The 21739-nt window shown below is 38.9% G+C and overlaps 1 protein-coding gene across 14 annotated transcripts in view; it reads left to right on the top strand.

Annotated features, from left to right (window-relative positions):
* MEF2C (myocyte enhancer factor 2C) overlaps positions 1–21728 on the top strand; it is a 231646-nt gene extending 209918 nt beyond the window's left edge. For 8 of the 14 annotated variants that reach the window (XM_056538436.1, XM_056538454.1, XM_056538421.1 and 5 more), the window contains 4 exons: positions 4330–4353; positions 5033–5162; positions 8503–8635; positions 20379–21728. In XM_056538436.1, the coding sequence (XP_056394411.1) occupies positions 4330–4353; positions 5033–5162; positions 8503–8635; positions 20379–20700 (609 nt within the window). In that variant the 3' untranslated portion in view covers positions 20701–21728. The remainder of the gene's footprint in view (positions 1–4329; positions 4354–5032; positions 5163–8502; positions 8636–20378) is intronic. The other 6 variants (XM_056538468.1, XM_056538495.1, XM_056538530.1 and 3 more) reach the window with 3 other exon arrangements.
* The last annotated feature ends 11 nt before the right edge of the window (positions 21729–21739 follow it).

A 21739-nucleotide genomic window follows, 5' to 3' on the forward strand; every position in this document is an offset into this window, starting at 1 on the left:
ATCACATGTATTACTGTAGCATATATAGCATATATTACTGTAGCATATATAGCATATATTACTGTAGCATATATAGCAGATATTACTGTAGCATATATAGCATATATTACTGTAGCATATATAGCATATATTAATGTAGCATATATGGCATATATTACTGTAGCATATATAGCATATATTACTGTAGCATATATAGCATATATTACTGTAGCATATATAGCAGATATTACTGTAGCATATATAGCATATATTACTGTAGCATATATAGCAGATATTACTGTAGCATATATAGCATATATTACTGTAGCATATATAGCATATATTACTGTAGTATATATCACATGTATTACTGTAGCATATATAGCATATATTACTGTAGCATATATAGCATATATTACTGTAGCATATATAGCAGATATTACTGTAGCATATATAGCATATATTACTGTAGCATATATAGCATATATTAATGTAGCATATATGGCATATATTACTGTAGCATATATAGCATATATTACTGTAGCATATATGGCATATATTACTGTAGCATATATAGCAGATATTACTGTAGCATATATAGCATATATTACTGTAGCATATATAGCATATATTACTGTAGCATATATGCCATATATTACTGTAGCATATATAGCATATATTACTGTAGTATATATCACATGTATTACTGTAGCATATATAGCATATATTACTGTAGCATATATAGCATATATTACTGTAGCATATATAGCATATATTACTGTAGCATATATAGCATGTATTACTGTAGCATATATGGCATATATTACTGTAGCATATATAGCATATATTACTGTAGCATATATAGCATATATTACTGTAGCATATATAGCATATATTACTGTAGCATATACGCCATATATTACTGTAGCATATATAGCATATATTACTGTAGCATATATAGCATATATTACTGTAGCAAATATAGCATATATTACTGTAGCATATATAGCATATATTACTGTAGCATATATGCCATATATTACTGTAGCATATATGCCATATATTACTGTAGCATATATAGCATATATTACTGTAGCATATATAGCATATATTACTGTAGCATATATAGCATATATTACTGTAGCATATATAGCATATATTACTGTAGCATATATGCCATATATTACTGTAGCATATATAGCATATATTACTGTAGCATATATAGCATATATTACTGTAGCATATATAGCATATATTACTGTAGCATATATAGCATATATTACTGTAGCATATATAGCAGATATTACTGTAGCATATATAGCATATATTACTGTAGCATATATAGCATATATTACTGTAGCATATATAGCATATATTACTGTAGCATATATGCCATATATTACTGTAGCATATATAGCATATATTACTGTAGCATATATAGCAGATATTACTGTAGCATATATAGCATATATTACTGTAGCATATATGCCATATATTACTGTAGCATATATAGCATATATTACTGTAGCATATATGGCATATATTACTGTAGCATATATAGCATATATTACTGTAGCATATATAGCATATATTATTGTAGCATATATTACTGTAGCATATATAGCATATATTACTGTAGCATATATAGCATATATTACTGTAGCATATATAGCATATATTACTGTAGCATATATAGCATATATTACTGTAGCATATATAGCATATATTACTGTAGCATATATAGCATATATTACTGTAGCATAGATAGCATATATTACTGTAGCATATATAGCATATATTACTGTAGCATATATAACTGTATCATATATAGCATATATTACTGTAGCATATATAGCATATATTACTGTAGCATATATAGCATGTATTACTGTAGCACATATCGCATGTATTACTGTAGCATATATCACATGTATTACTGTAGCATATATAGCATATATTACTGTAGCATATATAACTGTATCATATATCGCATGTATTACTGTAGCATATATCACATGTATTACTGTAGCATATATAGCATATATTACTGTAGCATATATAACTTTATCATATATCGCATGTATTACTGTAGCATATATGACTGTGGGCAACAGCCCTTCATTCTTTATGCATACAAGTATTGACTATAATGGGATGGCATTACTCTAGCTATCAATAATCTACCTACCTTTCTTTTTTTCTTTCTCTCAATTTATCATCTGTCTATCTGTCTCTGATCCATCTATCTATCAATCCATCTAAAGCCACAAAAAGGTCCAACAGCACTCCAAAATTGTGTAAGCAAACAGGCTTTATTAACCCATGTTCTGGTTTCAACAGCATCATGCTGTCTTTCTCATGCTTGGGAAAGACAACTGGATGCTGTTGAAACATTACATCCACCAGAACATGGGTTAATAAAGCCTGTTTGCTTACACAATTTTGGAGTGCTGTTGGGCCTTTTTGTGGCTTTGGATCTGATTTTCAGTCTGTGACTAGGGATGAGTCTATGCTCCATTTGCACCCTGCACTTTGATTACTGCTTTGGTTGTGCTACGTCTACCAATTCTGCTATCTATCTATCTATCTGTCTGTCTGTTTATATATCCATCTATCTACCTATCCTATCCCTCGATCTATTCATCTATAATCTATCTACCCATCTATCTTTCTTTATTGCAATAATTCCTTCTTTATCCCTTTATATCATTAGTTATCTATTTTCCTTTTTCCCTATCTGTCTGCCTGTCTATCATTTATCTATTGCACATCTATCACTTCTATCCATCTATTTGTATCTATGATCTATATCTGTATTTATCTATTTATCATTTACATCATCTCTCTCTTAGAGTTAGAGGGGGTTTTAAATCCAGATCTCTGGATAACCCTTGTTCTCTCTCTCTCTCTCTCTCTCTCTCTCTCTCTCTCTCTCTCTCTCTCTCTCTCTCTCTCTCTCTCTCTCTCTCTCTCTCTCTCTCTCTCTTCTCTCTTCTCTCTTCTCTCTTCTCTCCTCTCTCCTCTCTCCTCTCTCTCCTCTCATAGATAAAAGTAGATGATTCTGCAGCACACTTGATTCAATAAAAGGTGAAATTTATTCCATTTTCCAAAAAAGTGTCACAGCAACGTTTCTGCCAGCTCACCTGGCCTTTCTCAAGCTTGAAAAAGGCCAGGTGAGCTGGCAGAAACGTTTCTGTGACACTTTTTTGGAAAATGGAATAAATTTCACCTTTTATTGAATCAAGTGTGCTGCAGAATCATCTACTTTTGTATAACATATGGACCCCTGACCCAGGTCTGGCTCTGTGTGAACCTTTCACCATCTCTTGGATTTTTGGATGCGCTGCTTCCCTACTCCTTATAGATAGATAGATATGGGATAGATAGATAGATATGTGATGGATAGATAGATGATAGATATGGGATAGATAGAAAGATATGGGATGGATAGATAGATAGATAAAAAAAATCCAAATAGAAGCAGCACATCAAGCAATAGTAAATATAGATAGATTTGGAGCCTGGGTCCACCGGTTCCTTAATCCAAATACAAAAAATAGGATGCAGCACACCACAAGTAGCAATCAGGAGTGTAGGTTTATTCCATAACGTGCAGAGAACAACGTTTCACCAGCCTCACGCTGGCTTTCTCAAGAAAGAGAAAGCCAGCGTGAGGCTGGTGAAACATTGTCCTCTGCACGTTATGGAATAAACCTACACTCCTGATTGCTACTTGTGGTGTGCTGCATCCTATTTTTTGTATTTAGATAGATAGATAGATAGGAGATAGATAGATGGATAGATAGATATATATGGGATAGATAGATAGATAGATATGGGATAGATAGATAGATAGATAGATAGATATGGGATGGATAGATAGATATGGGATGGATAGATAGATATATATGGGATAGATAGAAAGATATGGGATAGATAGATAGATAGATAGATAGATACTGTAGTACATGGTACTGCAAATGTATTAATAATATAATGTGCTTCCAATCATGTTCCCATAAGCAGTTATTCTGTTGCTTCTAACACAAGATGTCAGCACATGATTTATTTCTTGTCCCTTTAAGAATGAAATCTCTGTTGGGATTTAAAAAATGACCCCAGTGTCTCATCCTTTGGCATCCAGACGTGGTTAGGAGGGAGAGGGGGGGGGGGTACCAAAAAAATCCTGCAGATGAATGGGAGCTGCATAAAACTAATCCTTGCATTGTGCCAGATATCTGCTGGGAGTTTTACTGCTGCATGAAGTCTTCTGTTTTCTTATTGGTTTTATCTCTATTAATAATGGACGAGTACTAATTGTTAATTAATACTCCTTTCCCTCGCTCTCAGTCTGAGGATGTGGATCTGCTCCTGGTAAGTGGCTGAAGCTTTTCGGGAGCCTTGAATGTGCTCATTTGTGCTGTAAAATGTTATGGTATGAAAAAGGCAAAACTTTTGTGTGTGACACATTAGACTCCATCAATCTAAAGTTAAATAAAAGGGCCAAATGGCAACATAGAAGTGCCGTCCCTTGACCTGTGTGCTTTTAATATGGGAATTTAAATGGATATGTTAGTAGAAATCATCACGAATTCTCTATTAGTAAACATAGGAGTTTTACCGTCATCTGCTGGCCATTGTAGTTACCGCAGCTCTAAGGTGAATTATGCCGGAGCCTGGTTCCCGGTAATTTTAATGACATTTCTGCATTTGAATGATAAAGAAACAATGATAGTACAGTATGCATATTTCATCAATTTTCCACATGGTCTGTTTTCAGCCCACAATAAAGCAATCTTTACTTGTGGCAAGTTCAATTGCCTAGGAGAAGTTGATGTAATGGGTTACCATGGCGACACTTGGTCTCTTGAAAGATTGTAAATGATAGGGTTGGGAGAGTTCATGGGAGTCACATGCTAAATGATTAATTTGTATCATGTTGAAGTGTTTTTTTCTCCTCTACAAAAAAAAAAATATAAAATGTAACGCGCCGTACAAAGATACAAATAATTAGAATGTTCTTTTTTTTTCTGTGTTTTTTTTCTGTTAATAGAATCAAAGAATAAATAACTCCCAATCTGCTCAGTCTCTGGCTACGCCAGTGGTTCCTGTAGCAACGCCGACTTTACCTGGGCAGGGAATGGGAGGATACCCATCAGCCATTTCAACAACGTATGGCACTGGTAAGCAAAAAATATAGGGAAAATGACAATGATCTGAGGTGTCAACATTATTTTATTGTGATATCAGGTTTAAAGGAGCACAGTCACAAAGATAAAAATATAAGCCGACTAAGGCTGGGTCCACACTACGTTTTCTCCCATACGGGAGCGCATACGGCAGGGGGGAGCTAAAACCTTGCGCTCCCGCATGCCTTCGTATGCGCTCCCGTATGTCATTCATTTCAATGAGCCGGCCGGAGTGAAACGTTCGGTCCGGTCGGCTCATTTTTGCGCCGTATGCGCTTTTACAACCGGACCTAAAACTGTGGTCAACCACGGTTTTAGGTCCGGTTGTAAAAGCGCATACGGCGCAAAAATGAGCCAACCGGACCGAACGTTTCACTCCGGCCGGCTCATTGAAATGAATGACATACGGGAGAGCATACGGTGACATACGGGAGCGCGAGGTTTTAGCTCCCCCCTGCCGTATGCGCTCCCGTATGGGAGAAAACGTAGTGTGAACCCAGCCTAAGGCTGGGTCCACACTACGTTTTTGCCATACTGTTTTCAATCCGTTTTTCTAAAGAAAACCGTATGGCAAAAAAAACAGATGGAACAGTATGGGAAAAAGTAAACCTTATGGGTTTTTAAACAGTATACTGTTTTTAAAAGTGCATACAGTTCCGTCAGTTTTTATAGAAAAAAAACCCATACGTTTTTGAAAATTTTGTCCATTTTTAATGGGAGGGGTCTTGGGTGGGGACTTTATGATTCAAATGCGCATGTGCAAAGTAAAAACGTATAAGTTTTTCCCGTATGGAACCGTATACATGTGCGTTTCCCATTGACGTCCATGTTAAAAAAAAACGTATGCGGTGGCAGTACGGTTTTTAAACCGGAGACAAAATTGTGGTCAACCACGGTTTTGACTCCGATTTAAAAACTGTACTGCAACCGCATACGTTTTTTTTAACATGGTCGTCAATGGGAAACGCACATGTATATGGTTCCATACGGGAAAAACTTATACGTTTTTACTTTGCACATGCGCATTTGAATCCTAAAGTCCCCACCCAAGACCCCTCCCATTAAAAATGGACAAAATTTTCAAAAACGTATGGGTTTTTTTCTATAAAAACTGACGGAACTGTATGCACTTTTAAAAATTGTATACTGTTTAAAAACGCATACGGTTTACTTTTTTCCATACTGTTCCATCCGTTTTTTTGCCATACGGTTTTCTTTAGAAAAACGGATTGAAAACAGTATGGCAAAAACGTAGTGTGAACCCAGCCTAAGCTAACACTCGGTATGAACTTTTTAGCAGTCTCTACAGGGTTAAAGGAGTTGCCCAGTATTAGAAAAGTGATGCTTCTTTCTTGCAAAAACAGCACCACTTTTGTGCACAGGTCATGTGTAGTACTGCAGCTCAGTCCCAATCACTTCAATGGAGCTGAGCTGCAATTCCAGCCACAACCTATAAACAGGAGTGGTGCTGTTTTTGCAAGAAAGAAGCATCTTTTTGTAATCCTAGGCATTATCTTTAAAGGGGTATTCCATCATTGAATACCTTTTCTTCATCAATTTTAATTTTGACAGAAATTCTTTTTTTTGTATTAGAATAGTTGGACTAAAATAACACTAGAACTAATATTTTGACTGTATTTAATGTTTAAACTGTAGTTCAATAGGTCAGTGTTTCCCAACCAGGGAGCCTCCAGCTGTTCCAAAGCTACAACTCCCACCATGCCTGGATTGTCATAAGTCACTTCTACTCACGTCCGAAGGTGGGGGCCGGAGCGCTCGAGCGTACAGTGGATATGGCAAGGAGAGCCAGGCCCCACATAATAGGGGTCTGACCACTGGATACGGAATAAGTTGTGTTACCCTGAGTATCCTTTTAATCTGTTATTACTTATTGCAGTCCAATCGTGCTGGGAGTTGTAGATTTGCAACAGTTGAAACTGCACTGGTATTACGGTTTGAATATTAACTACAGACAAAAGGCTTAGATCTGAAGGGATCTCTTCCCAAATCTTCTCTACCTGAAGGGGTTGTCCAGGAAAAAACTTTATATATATATATATATATATATATATATATATATATATATATATAATCAACTGGCTCCAGAAAGTTAAAGAGATTTGTAAACTACTTCTACTAAAAAAATCCTAATCCTTTCAGTACTTATGAGCTGATGAAGTTGAGTAGTTCTTTGTGCTCTCTGATGACACCTGTCTCGGGAACTGCCCAGTTTAGAAGCAAATCCACATAGCAAACCTCTTCTACTCTGTGCAGTTCCCGAGACAAGCAGAGATGTCAGCAGAGAGCACTGTTGCCAGACAGAAAACAACTCAACTTCAGCAGCTGATAATTATTGAAAGGATTAAGATTTTTTAATAGAAGTGATTTACAAATCTGGAGACTTTCTGGAGCCAGTTGATTTAAAAAAAAAGTTTTTTCCTGGAATACCCCTTTAACATTTTAGCAAAATGTTGTTGTCTAAAACTATGACAAAAATGAACTCTGACCTCTATCTACTTATCTAAAGAGGACTCGACTTTCACCTCAAAATAGAGCGGTTCATGCATGCTGTGTCTCCATCCATTATCTATGGGTGCTGTACTAGGCTATCCCCGCAGCCTTGTGTATATGTAACCCATCATTCCATTCCCACAAGCAATTTGGGTCCCCATTCACAAGATCGCAGTTGGTCCAAATGCTCTGACCCAAGCAATCTGACATTTTTCCCCTGGATATGGGATAAGTGTTCAAGTTGGAATTCCCCTTTAAAGGGGTACTCCAGCTGCCAGCGTTCGGAACTAAATGGGCTGCGGATGTCGGCCACGCCCCTTGTGATGTCATGGCCACTCAACTCATGATGTCATGACCATGCCCCCTTAATGCAAGTCCATAGGAGGGGGCGTGATGACCATCATGCCCCCTCCCATTAACTTGCATTGAGGGGGCATGGTCATGACATCACGAGGGGCGTGGTCGGCCCCCACAGCTCCAAAACAGCATTCTGAACATTTCGTTCCAAACGCAGGCCAGTGGAGTACCCGTTTAACCCTGTAGTGGCTGGTTAAAATTAAGGTGTGGTCCATAGCCCAGGACGCAACATTTCAGGGGCATAAAGGAGGGTCCTCCCAAGAAACATTGTGCCCTGGGCTATGCGGCACTCGAAAATGTACAGCCCATTGATTACTCCTTTAGATATAGATATAAAAAAAAGAAAAAGCCTGAAATGTCTATGATTTTTGAATGTTTATTTTACACACTTGCGTAAAGTAGGTGAAACACCTATGTTTGATTTTTTTTTTTATCATTATGTGTTTATGTTTTGTTTTTTGTGCAGAATACTCTTTAAGCAGTGCAGACTTGTCATCTCTTTCCGGCTTTAATACCAGTGCCCTCCACCTTGGCTCAGTCACTGGCTGGCAGCAACATCATCTGCACAACATGCCTCCATCCACGCTCAGCCATCTGGGGTAAGTTATAGTCCACCTTAAATTAGAATTATAGTAGTATCTTCTATTTGTTATACTCTTCACACCCATTACCCCCGTGTGCTGTGCCTGTCTCTGAAAACTTTCCACCCAAGACTATCCTACATCATACCCTTAACTGTGCCCTTCATGTGTACACTGTGGAGGCTAAATCAGAAATAAAGGAAAGCTATTGTAAGAAACTAGCCACACGACTGAGGCATCTATGGAGGAGATACCTGGAAAAAAGTCAACATTTCCAAAAATTAAATGTCTCTGAACAACTACTTACACTAGTCTTCTAATCCCCCAATGCGACTCATTCCTCATCAGTGTTTCTACCAGGTAGACTACATTCCTGTGATATATTGGGGAGGATTTATCAAAGTTGTCTATTTCCCACATCAATATAGACCAACCTACAGAGCGTAAGGCCAGTCTACTGTTCGCTTTATTTATCAAAAGTCGCACGGCTCTTGATAAATTCTGCTCACGGACTTCAGGATCTATGGTTTAGACTGTATTTAAAGGGGTATTCCGCCCCTAGACATCTTATCCCCTATCCAAAGGATAGGGGATAAGATGTCAGATCACCAGGGTCCCGCTGCTGGGGACCCCCGGGATCTCCGCTGCGGCACCCCGCCATCATTACTGCGCAGAGCGAGTTCGCTCTGCACGTAATGATGGGCGGTACAGGGGCCGGAGCATCGTTACGTCACGGCTCCGCCCCTCGTGACGTCACGGCCTGCCCCTTTCAATACAAGTCTATGGGAGGGGCGTGGCGGTCGTCACGCCCCCTCCCATAGACTTGCATTAAGGGGACGGGCCGTGATGTCATGAGGGGCGGAGCCATGACGTCACGCTGCTCCGTCCCCCGTATCGCTTGTCATTACGCACAGAGCGAACTCGCTCTGTGCTGTAATGATAACGCGGTGCCGCAGCGGGGATCCCGGGGGTCCCCAGCAGCGGGACCGCGGCGATCTGACATCTTATCCCCTATCCTTTGGATAGGGGATAAGATGTCTAGGGGCAGAGTACCCCTTTAAACCTGCTCCGGTATGGTCTGACATTTCAGCGTATTTTTGGCCGATGCTATTGATGAATTCAGCACCAATGAATTTTTCCATCTAAAATAGACTAGAATGCATCATGTATTTAGTCTGCGACTTTCTGTGCGACAATTTTAGATGGGAAAAAACAGTCTAAATCCTTTGATAAATCTCCCCCTTCAAGTCTAGAAAGGCTTCTATTAGCAAAGCTTTCAGAGCTAGAAAGATGTGCATTGTGAACATTTCATGGCATGGCTGCCCACTGGTTACAGTAGACACATTGCTTTACATTGTCTGGTGGTGAGGTCCAGACCCCAGCTTTTGGGATGATTAACTTCAATATGAGACCCCATTTATTTGTATTATAGAAAGTTAAATATTTTTTATTTATTAAACTAACCTCAGCCGGAGAACACTTTTCCATAATAAACTATGAATAAGTCTAGTAACTACCGTATTTTTCGTCATATAAGATGCTCCGGCATATAAGACGCACCTAATTTTACAGGATAAAAATCTAGAAAATAAAGATTCTGAACCAAATACAATGTAAAGGTTGGACAGTGATCTTCAACCTGTGGACCTTCAGATGTTGCAAAACTACAACTCCCAGCATACCCGGACAGCCGTTGGCTGTCCGGGCATGCTGGGAGTTGTAGTTTTGCAACATCACGAGGTCCGCAGGTTGAAGACCATTGGTATAGGAGGTAGTACTCTCGTGTCCTCGCCGCTCCGGACCCATCACCGCCGTCACCGCGGCCCTCCATCGTTGTCGCCGCGTCCCCAGGGTGTCCCCGTCGCTCCGGTACATCTCTGCTGCCCGGTGTCCTCGCTCTCCGTCACCACCATCACGTCGCTACGCATGCCGCTAGGCACGCTGCTCCTATTGGATGACAGGACGGTGTGCGCGACAACGTGATGACGACGAAGGAGAGCGCCGGCCATGCAGGGGATCCCGGCACGGAGCAGACACTGAGAAGGCAGGTAAGGTCCCTCCCGGTGTCCTGTAAGCTGTTCGGGACGCCGCGATTTCACCGCGGCGGTCCCGAACAGCCCGACTGAACAGCCGGATTAGTGTTATTTTCGCTTCAGACGTGGTGGTCAGATTTGAACGCCGCGTCTGAAGGGTTAATACAGGGCACCACCGCGATCGGTGATGTCCTGTATTAGCTGTGGGTCCCAGCCGTTGATGGCCGCAGGAACCGCAGCGATAGGACAGGTATTTGCCGTATAAGACTCACCAACTTCCCCCCCCCCCCCCAGTTTTGGGGAAGAAAAGGTGCGTCTTATACGGCGAAAAATACGGTATACCACAAACAGATTAAGGATATGTTCACACTGAGTACTTGGCGTGGAATGTCTCTCGGAATTGCTCGTTGGAATTCCGCAGTGTGAACCTCTAACATTAGTGTGAATGGGTCTTCCGCAGATCTGTCCACACTGCAAAATTTCAGCGTTGTGGAATTCCACCGCAGAAAGAATGAACCTGTTCATTCTTTGTGCAGAATTCCGCGAGCACTGCGTTGCTGTCAGTGGTGAAGGTGCAGGGCTCGCGCAGTCCTAACGCCAAAGGATTTCGAAGGCAGCCGCCAGATGGAATCCGCTAAAATTACTCAATGTAAACATACCCTAACTCCTGCACTGCTGCTTAGACTCCCTTCACATCAAAGCACTCGACCAGAGGTAAACTTTGTGGTGCAGTCACATTTAGAAGTAGAACAAAGCTTCAGGTAAACCATAACTTAGAAAGGATGAATGATGTACTCACTATAGAAGTTTTGCAAAAACATAGCCTTTATATTCAAGTGAGCATTGTGATTAGAGATGAGCGAACTTACAGTACATTCGATTCGTCACAAACTTCTCGGCTTGGCAGTTGATTACTTATCCTGCGTAAATGAGTTCAGCTTTCAGGTGCTCCCGTGGGCTGGAAAAGGTGGATACATTCCTAGGAAAGAGTCTCCTAGTCCTCCTTTACTGTAAATTCGCTCATCTCTAATTGTGAGTATTTCATGTCAGATAGCTAGATGGAACTACAGCGGGGGGGAGAGTATTCAGATGCCCCCCCCCCCCCCCCCCCCCGCATTCTGTAGTTCCATTTAGCTACCCGGCATGAAATGCTCTGTCGTATCTCACTGCTCACTTGAAAATAAATGCTACATTTTTGCAAGACTTCTATGGTGAAGTCTAGTAACTAATATGACATTAAAGAGAAATTGTCATCACTTTCATGCTGCCCGAGCCATGTGTCATGGGGGCAGTCGTCTGCAGCTGCTCCCCACCCTAACAGCCTTGATTGATAGACTTTACCCTATACCCAAATAGGTTCCTTAAAGCTAACACTTTTACCTCATTCCCGGGCTCACTGTTATCTATGTCTCACTATAGGACACGCACCCCATAGATTTATAATGGATCTCATCCCCTTTCTGTAAATTGGAAATCACAGCGAGCCAGAGAGTGAAACAGCAAAGCTCCACAAAGTGGATTCGCTGCAGATTTTACCTTCCCCAATCTACAATATATATGCAAAATAAATTGACTTGCTGCAGATTTTAAAATTCTCACCACAGGTCATTTTCAGTCAGGACAGTTTCCATAGTGTTTAGATGAAATATCAAAAAACACATTTACTTTGCTGATACTGTAATCTGCTAATGATTTACCACGAGAACCAGCAGAATGTCCATTTAGTGGGCAATAACCCTATTGATGCTGTAGCCATAGGTAGGTGCAGGTTACTGTTACAGCATACCCTTACCATGTACATCAGAAGGGGCATGGCATAGATAGATAGATAGATAGATAGATAGGTAGATATACAGCAACAGAAGAATGCAGCAGCACTGCTGCTGCATTCTTCTGTTGCTGTATATCTAGCCTAGTAGCGTGCACCTGTAGGCCAGGTCCATATAATAGTTTGGTATCAACTAAAGTGCTGGCTGACTTATTCTTTGTCTAGATAGGTAGATAGATAGATAATGAGATAGAAAGATAGATAGATAGATAGATAGATAAAAAGATAATGATATAGATAGATAGATAGATAAAAAGATAATGATATAGATAGATAGATAGATAGATAATTGATAGATAGATAGATAGAAAGATAATGAGATAGATAGATAGATAGATAGATAGATGATAGATAGATAGATAGATAGATAGATAGATAGATAAATAGATAGATAGAAAGATAATGATATAGATAGATAGATAGATGATAGATAGATAGATAGATAGATAGATGATAGATAGATAGATAAAAAGATAGATAGAAAGATAATGATATAGATAGATAAATAGGTAGATAATGATATAGATAGATAGATTATAGATAGATAGATAGATAATTGATAGATAGATAGATAGATGATTGATAGATAGATAGATAGATAGATAGATAGATAGATAGATAGAAAGATAATGATATAGATAGATAGGTAGATAATGATATAGATAGATAGATACATAGATAATAGATAGATTATATATTAGATAGATAGATAATTAGATAGATAGATAGATAGATAGGTGCAAAGATAATAGCTAGATAGATAGATAGATAAGATGGATGGATGGATGGATGGATGGACAGATAGATAGATAGACAGACAGATAGGAGATAAATAGATAGATAGATATGAGATAGATAGATAGAAAGATAATAGATAGATAGATGATAGATAGAAAGATAATGATATAGATAGATAGATAATGATATAGATCGATAGATAGATAATGATATAGATAGATAGATATAGATCGATAGATAGATAATGATATAGATAGATAGATAGATAGATAGATAGCAACAAAATTATTTGTCTAGATAGATTCTTTGTCTAGATAGATAGATAGATAGATAGATAGAAAGATAATTATATAGATAGATACATAGATAATAGATAGATTATAGATAATAGATAGATAGATAGATAGATAATGATATAGATAGATAGATGTATAGATAGGAGATAGATAGATAGAAATGAGATAGATCGAAAGATAATGATAGATAGATAAATTCTTGTAGGAGAACCGCACTCCTATGATGATTGCGGGTGCAAGCTGGTCCAACCCGGGCAGGGTCCCAAAGTATAAGAAAAAATGCAGCAGCACTCCATGATGGATGAAAAAAGTGGAGTTAGGCTTTATTCGTCAAGTGCAATACACAACGTTTCAACCGTCTCACACAGTCTTTGTCAAGCTTGACAAAGACTGTGAGACGGTCGAAACGGCATGTATTGCACTTGACGAATAAAGCCTAACTCCACTTTGTTCATCATTCATGGAGTGCTGCTGCATTTTTTCTTAGATAGATAATAGATAGATAATAGATAGATAGATCTGAAAGTCTGAATCATTTAGCAGCCCTTAGGTTTGTGGGGGTAATGTCAGTGTAAGCACTTCCTTCAGACAGATTATATGTATCATTTTTTAGATGACAGAACACTATTTATAAAGTCCAGCTCATAGACAACTTCTAAAGTGGTTGACAATTGCATGTTGCAATAGAACAACACGCATATAATGATATAGATTATTCTGCTGCTCTTTTTCTAATTTTTCTGGCCGCCATTTCTCATCTTCCGGTAATTAGCTTACTCACTCGCAGCTATTGTCACAAAGCGCCGACATCCTGAACCGTATACTTTTCCAGGGCTTGTTTGGTGCTAATTGTAGAGGCAGAATCGCCATCAAGCGATTTCAGAGCGTCTCTAGAATCCCCCTGTACTATATACTATGTAATAGCATACACATGTTTACATACATTTCCTGTACAAAACAGGATGATGGGGGCTCTGAGCATTGCCTAGAGCATTGTTTCCCAGCCAGGGTGCCTCCAGCTGTTGCAAAACTACAACTCCCAGCATGCCCAGACAGCCGAAGGCTGTCTGGGCATGCTGGGAGTTGTAGTTTTGCAACAGCTGGAGGCACCCTGGTTGGGAAACAATGGCCTAGAGTGTCATGGCATTGCTGCTAGCTTGTCTACTCACTAAAATACAGTTACATTCTGTACTACTTAAATGTAGCTGTATTTTTCGAAAAATATACATATAATAGATACATTCTGTAATGTTTCATATACACATATGTGCTTACACATACACATATACACAGTGTGCTCTCTCTCTCTCTCTCTCTCTCTCTTTCTCATGTACATTACAGTTTCGAGATGTCCCGCCTAAATAATAAATACCAGCACAACTCAATTTATTGTGCATTTTACACTATGTACCAGCAGGTGGCACTGTAGACAAACCATTTTGATAAGCGACCTATTTCCATCATTTAGGGCACAGTACAGAAATATTAACGGGATTAGGAATCCTATGGATTTTCTGCCAGCAAGTCAATATTCACAAATGGTTTTGATTTTATATATATATCTTAAAAATTATTTTATGAATTTTTTTTTATTTCATACACGATAAGAGAAGATAAGAGAACCAGAGTAAATATGTCATATAGACAATATGGAAGCATTTTATTGATGAGACAGTTCTACGCCTAATCCACCCATGTTACAGAGGGACTAATTTGGATGGGCACCTATTACAGTATGCTCAATCCCTGCCACTTTAGGGGGCATTCACATCACGTTTTTCCAATACAGTTCCCGTATCAGGTTTTTGATGAAAAACGGATTCCTCAAAACCTGACTAAACTGTATCGAAGCGTATTTTCAAATTTCAACCCGTATACGGTTTGAAAAATGATGTCCGGTTGCATCAGTTTTCTAAGAAAAAAACGTATAAGTTTTTAACTTTTCACTCCATTTTGAATAAAGTTTCACTTGTTTGATTGAAATTCCAAGAAAAAAAAAACTGTGCAAAGTCAAAAACCGTATGGTGAAAACTGGATGGAACCGTACGTACATACAGTTCTGTACAGTTCCCATTGACTCCCATGTTTAAAAAAAAGTATACAATTTAATACAGTTTTTCACCCGGACCAAAAAACGTGGTAGACTACAGTTTTGGGTACGGGAAAAAAAAACTGACAAAACCGTACAAGATGCAAAATGGACACAACCTGATGCATCTTTTGGCATACGGTTTTCAAGGGAGGGTCAACGCATACGGTTTTCAATACGGTTCCGTACGGTTTTCACATTGAAAACTTATACAGGAAATGTATTGCAAAAGCGTGGTGTGAATGCACCCTTACTACCACTATTTTGTAGTGACATGCATTATCAGGCTGGGTTCACACTACGTTTTTCAACTACAGTTCCCACATACGTTTTCTATCAAAAACCGTATGGGAAAAAAACGGATGGAACAGTATGGGAAAAAGTAAACTGTATGCGTTTTTAAACAGTATACTGTTTTTAAAAGTGCATACAATTCGGTCAGTTTTTATAGAAAAAAAACCCATACGTTTTTAAAAATGTTGTCCATTTTTAATGGGAGGGGTCTTGGGTGGGGACTTTAGGATTCAAATGCGCATGTGCAAAGTAAAAACGTATATGTTTTTCCCGTATGGAATCGTATACATGTGAGTTTCCCATTGACGTCCATGTTAAAAAAAAATGTATGCGGTTGCAGTACAGTTTTTAAACAGGAGTCAAAACCGTGGTTGACCATGATTTTGTCTCTGGTTTAAAAACCGTACTGCAACCGCATACGTTTTTTTTAACATGGACGTCAATGGAAAACGCACATGTATACGGTTCCATACGGGAAAAACGTATACGTTTTTACTTTGCACATGCGCATTTGAATCCTAAAGTCCCCACCCAAGACCCCTCTCATTAAAAATGGACAAAATTTTTAAAAACGTATGTTTTTTTTTTCTATAAAAACAGACGGAACACTATGCACTTTTAAAAACAGTATACTGTTTAAAAACGCATACGGTTTACTTTTTCCCATACTGTTCCATCCGTTTTTTCCCATACGGTTTATGATAGAAAATGTATGGGAGAACCGTAGTTGAAAAACGTAGTGTGAACTCAGCCTCACTTATCATTTCCTAATATTACAGGTTAAAAGGGCTCTGTAGGTTTTCTTTATTTTCTTTATTTTTTTTTCTTATATTAGGCCTGAAGTCTGTAAGTGTTCAAAATAAATGTAAGGTTCCAGGTGACAACTTTAGTGTAGCATCATGTGCCTGAACAGTGTAGACTAGTGATCTGTGGACAGCCATGCTTAATTCTTACAATACATCTCGTAAAATAATGTTAGGCTGGGTTTACTTATGTCAAACAATCCAGGGTCACCCAAATGGGTACGTCAGATGCACTATGCTGGATTCATTGCAACTGGTGTCCCCAAGTTTGACAAAGGGGCATGGGGCTGGACCTATGGGTACAGCCAGGGCTCAAGTCCTGCAGCAACGTGTGGGAACTGAGTTCCTGCACTTTTTCCACAGCAGGAACATTGTTCCCATTAGCAGGAGGCCTGCAGAACCAGCCCTTGACTGGAAATCTTGGGGGAGTTCCCACACTATTTTTTCCCAGGACTTGACCCCTGGGTACAGCACTGGACATGTCAACTCACCCGGTCAATAAAACATTGCATACAATGTATTTTGATCCAACACAACCACAACACTGGTCGCCGGACATATGTGAACCAAGCCTTGCTCTGTACCTAAAGAGGACAATGCACATGCTTTCTAGCCCAAAATGAGATAAGAGTTTTAAACTTTACACTACAATTTAAGCAGCTGAACAAACATACAGCCTCCAGCTGGTAAAAGATGGCATTTAGGGTGTTTGATCCAATATTGTTCAATATGGCCAGTTTTTAGACTAAGTGTGCGTTCACACTGAGCAAATCAAGAGAATTCATGCTGAAATATGTACGTGCGGAAAAAAGAATTTTTTTCGCATGTAATTCATGCGGATTTGGCGTGGAATTGCGTGCGGAAATGGGGGAGAAAGAAATGAAGGGTTTTTCAGCCATTTCCGCGTGAATTCCGCACAAATTCCGCGCGAAAACGATGTCAGGCGGAATTTTTTTTTTTACCATTGACTTCTATTGATTTCTGCTAGCGGATTCCGCTTGAAGAATGACCATGTTCTTTCTTCAAGGGGAAAGGAATTCAGCGTCGGAATTCCGCTAGCAGAATTTCCGATGTGTGAACAGGACAGCAGAAATAACATTGAAGTCAATGGGCAGAGGAGATGTGCATTAATTTGAAGCGGAGAATTCAAGAGGAATTACTCGAGTAAATTCCTCTTGAATTACTCAGTGTGAACGCACCCTAACGGGTGCTTAATAAGACGTCACAGAGCAAAAATACTGGTCATCTTATCATATTATGTTATATTTTATCATGTTTATAAAATTTATTAACAAAATGTAAACAATAGATGAGGCCAAGAAATGTTTACACTTTTGCTGTGTCTTTGCTACACTGCAAATAACACGTGTGGTCACAGTCTGTATTCCTCTGTATTTAAAACCCATAGCCATTTGGTGGAAAACTATTTATTTTAAATCAACTGGTGCCAAAAAGTTAAGCAGATTTGTAAATTACTTATTTTTAAATGCAATGATCTCTAGGTATGAAATAGTTTTTCTGATCTTTTTCACATTTGTAACGCATGTAATATTTTTAAACATGCCACATAAAGGCACCATATGGCAGCACATTAAAGTGGTACTCCCGTGAAAAAAGTTTTTGTTTTTTTTAATCAACTGGTGCCAAAAAGTTAAACAGATATGTAAATTACTTCTATTTACAAATATTAATCCTCCCAGTACTTAACAGCTGCTGTATGCTCAACAGGAAGTTCTTTTCTTTCTGAATTTTTTTTCTGTCTACAGGGCTTTCTGCTAACACCTCTGTTCATGTCAGGAAATGTCCAGAGCAGGATAGGTTTGCTATTGGGATTTGCTTCTGCTCTGGACAGTTCCTGACATGGACAGAGATGTCAGCAGAGAGCACTGTGGTCAGATGGAAAAGAAATTCAAAAAGAAAAGAACTTCCTGTATAGCATACATCAGCTGATAAGTACTGGAAGGATTAATATTTTTAAATAGAAGTAATTTACATATCTGTTTAACTTTTTGGCACCAGTTGATTAAAAAAAAAAAAAAAAAAAAAAAAAACTTTTTTCGCCAGAGTACCCCTTTAATGTGCTGCCATATGGTGCCTCTGGGAGGCTCTGTATCCTTACCTAGAAGCAGTGCTTGTAAGTTTATATACATCTTTAAGGCCTCTTGTAGACCTTTTCAGTGTTTTATTGTAAAAAAATATATATAAAAAACACCATGTATTTCAAGTGTGTTACAAGCATTTTTGTGGCATGTTTAAAAATATTACATGTGTTACAAATGTGAAAAAGATCAGAAAAACGATTCCATACCTAGAGATCATTGCATTTAAAAAATTAAATCACCACTTACCAAAAAAGAGAAAAAAAAGAAATAAAAAAGCACCTTCAAGTTTGTAATACATTTTAAATTTAATTTGAGTTTTTTTCTATATCATATAAAAACAGTTTTTTAGGGGGGCAAGAACAAATGCATGAAAAATGCTAAGTAAGAACCCCGTAGAGCAGACCTGTCAGCAGTTTTGAGCCATCAACACTGCTGACAGGCCCATAAAGAGGTCAGAGTGGGGAGTCCATGGATACCTGATGTCTCTGAGTTAAACTTATTAAAAGCTCCCGGCCATCCCAAGTGCCCAGGGAGAAATGCCTTTTTTTCTTAGGTGGCCAGAGTGCTCTGTTTTGAGAGCATTCTTGGTTCCTCCTCTTACCTGTGAATGATCGGTGAATAGTAGCTCAATTGTCCAATCAAGAGACCACTCAAGAAAAGGGGCCAAGAATCAAAGTGACAAAGTGTCACCAATACTCTGCAAAGAAAAACGATTGTTTGTAAAGCCATTAAAGGAGTTCTGTAGTGAAAGATAACTTATCCCCTATCTAAAGGGTAGGGGATAAGTTATAGATTGCTGGGGGTCCGACTGCTGGGACCCCCTCGATCTCCTGAACAGGGCCCCGGCAGTCTGCTGGAAGGGGGCGTGCCAACCCCCCACACGGAGCGGCAGCCGAGACGCCCCCTCCATGTATTCCATAAAGATACATGGAGGGGGCGTGTCAGCCATGGCTTCCTGCGGGGGTCAAAACGGCCGCTTCCGGCAGACTCCCGGGGCCCCGTTCCTAGTGGTTGGACCCCCCGCAATCTGTAACTTATCCCCTATCCTTTGGATAGGGGATAAGTTATTTTTCTCTGCACCACTTCTTTAATTGTCTAAAAGCAAAAAATAAATAAATAAAAGCACCATAATAATATGTAATCAAATTTATGGTAAACTTTTTAGTTCCTTTGGAGCTACAGTATAGGCTTATAACTGCCTATGGACACAGTATTATAGATCTGTACTTTATAGATTCATGATACAACAATGTGTCTATGCCCTAAGTGTCCAGCATTATTTAGAATGAACTAGGTTATCACCTTAGACCCTTTTCATTTCTTTGTGCCAACACTCATACGATAGTTGGCACTGTTGGTAGTTGATCGTTGGTCTCGTCATTTATACTGTTTTAGCAACACTGCCCAAAAGTAATGCCATCTTATAATGATGTCTAACCATCACTCATGATACCAAGCTGTAGATGACAATGGAGTTTTGGTCCAGCTGCTTAAATTGTCCTGTTTTGTGAGTGTTAGTGAGTTTAGAGGCGGTTTAAGCCTCCTCATTCTGTAACTGCGTTTCCTTTCCTCCTACAGAGCTTGCACTAGCACTCACTTATCTCAGAGTACAAATCTCTCCCTGCCTTCTACTCAAAGCCTCCACATCAAGTCAGAACCTGTTTCTCCTCCTAGAGACCGTACCACCACACCCTCGGGATACCCTCAACACACGCGCCATGAGGCGGGGAGATCTCCCGTTGACAGCCTGAGCAGCTGCAGCAGTTCGTATGATGGAAGTGACCGAGAAGACCACCGGAACGATTTCCACTCTCCCATTGGACTCACCAGACCTTCGCCAGATGAAAGAGAAAGCCCGTCAGTCAAGCGCATGCGTCTCTCTGAAGGATGGGCAACATGATACAGTTATTATATATTAGAATTTTTTGCAGTGTGTGTGCTATACCTTAATGGGAATTGGGCAGGGAGGGAGGGTCGATATACATTATATGTGCCGTGTGTGGGGGAAAAATAAAGTCAGGTACTCTGTTTTGTAAAAGTACTTTTAAATGCCTCAGTGATCCATTATAGGGTTAAGGAGAACTGCTGAATGAACAAGCTTAGCACTTAAGCTATCAACAGAAAACTTGTACAAAATAGATTTTGAAGCTAACCTCTTTTTCACTGTTGTGCTCCCTTTGCAAAATGTATGTTACAATAGATAGTGTTATGTTGCAGGTTCAACGTTATTTACATGTAAATAGACAAAAATAAAGGAAACTTTTTGCCAAAATTGGCAAATGTTTTTCCACGAGAGAAAGCAGCTGTTATGCAACATATGGTGACATGTACAGAGGTTTTGACCAACCCAGCATCGGGTGGCTGTGGATAACTGTAGAAAGGCTGGGCCGCCAAGTCCATGTAAACTAATCAAACACACCAGCATGTTAAACAATAGAAAAGTAAAAAAAAAATATATATGGCACTTATTTGAATAAATTTTGGGTCATACTAAATGGTGTTTTTGATAGTTTACATCTTTTGTTGTTCATTTCTGGGTATACATCACTTAATATATAGAAATATAAATTATGTACATTACATTTTGCTTATTTTCATATAAAAAAAAAGGTTAAATGAAGTTTGCAAAACATTTGTGGCTTTTTGTAGGTAATTTAAGCCAAAATGTGTTTTGTTTTTTTCTTGATAGCTTCGCTACTATTTAACAGTCCTTAAGTAAAGAAATGAAGGATTTTTTTCTTTTTCTTTTTTTTTTTTCTTTTTTTTTGTAAAAAATAAAAGCTACAAAAAAAATATGACCCCTTCCCCGTTTCCTCCCGGTCCATGAAGGATTTCACGCTTTTGCTAATCGAAATAACTGTTTTCTCTTTGTAGACGTTTTTGTTTTTGGAAATGTGTATTTCTAATTATATGAAATAATATTAAGAATCTTTAAAAAA

This window comes from Hyla sarda, chromosome 1 (assembly GCF_029499605.1).
Source record: "Hyla sarda isolate aHylSar1 chromosome 1, aHylSar1.hap1, whole genome shotgun sequence".
NCBI classification, from domain to species: Eukaryota; Metazoa; Chordata; class Amphibia; order Anura; family Hylidae; genus Hyla; species Hyla sarda.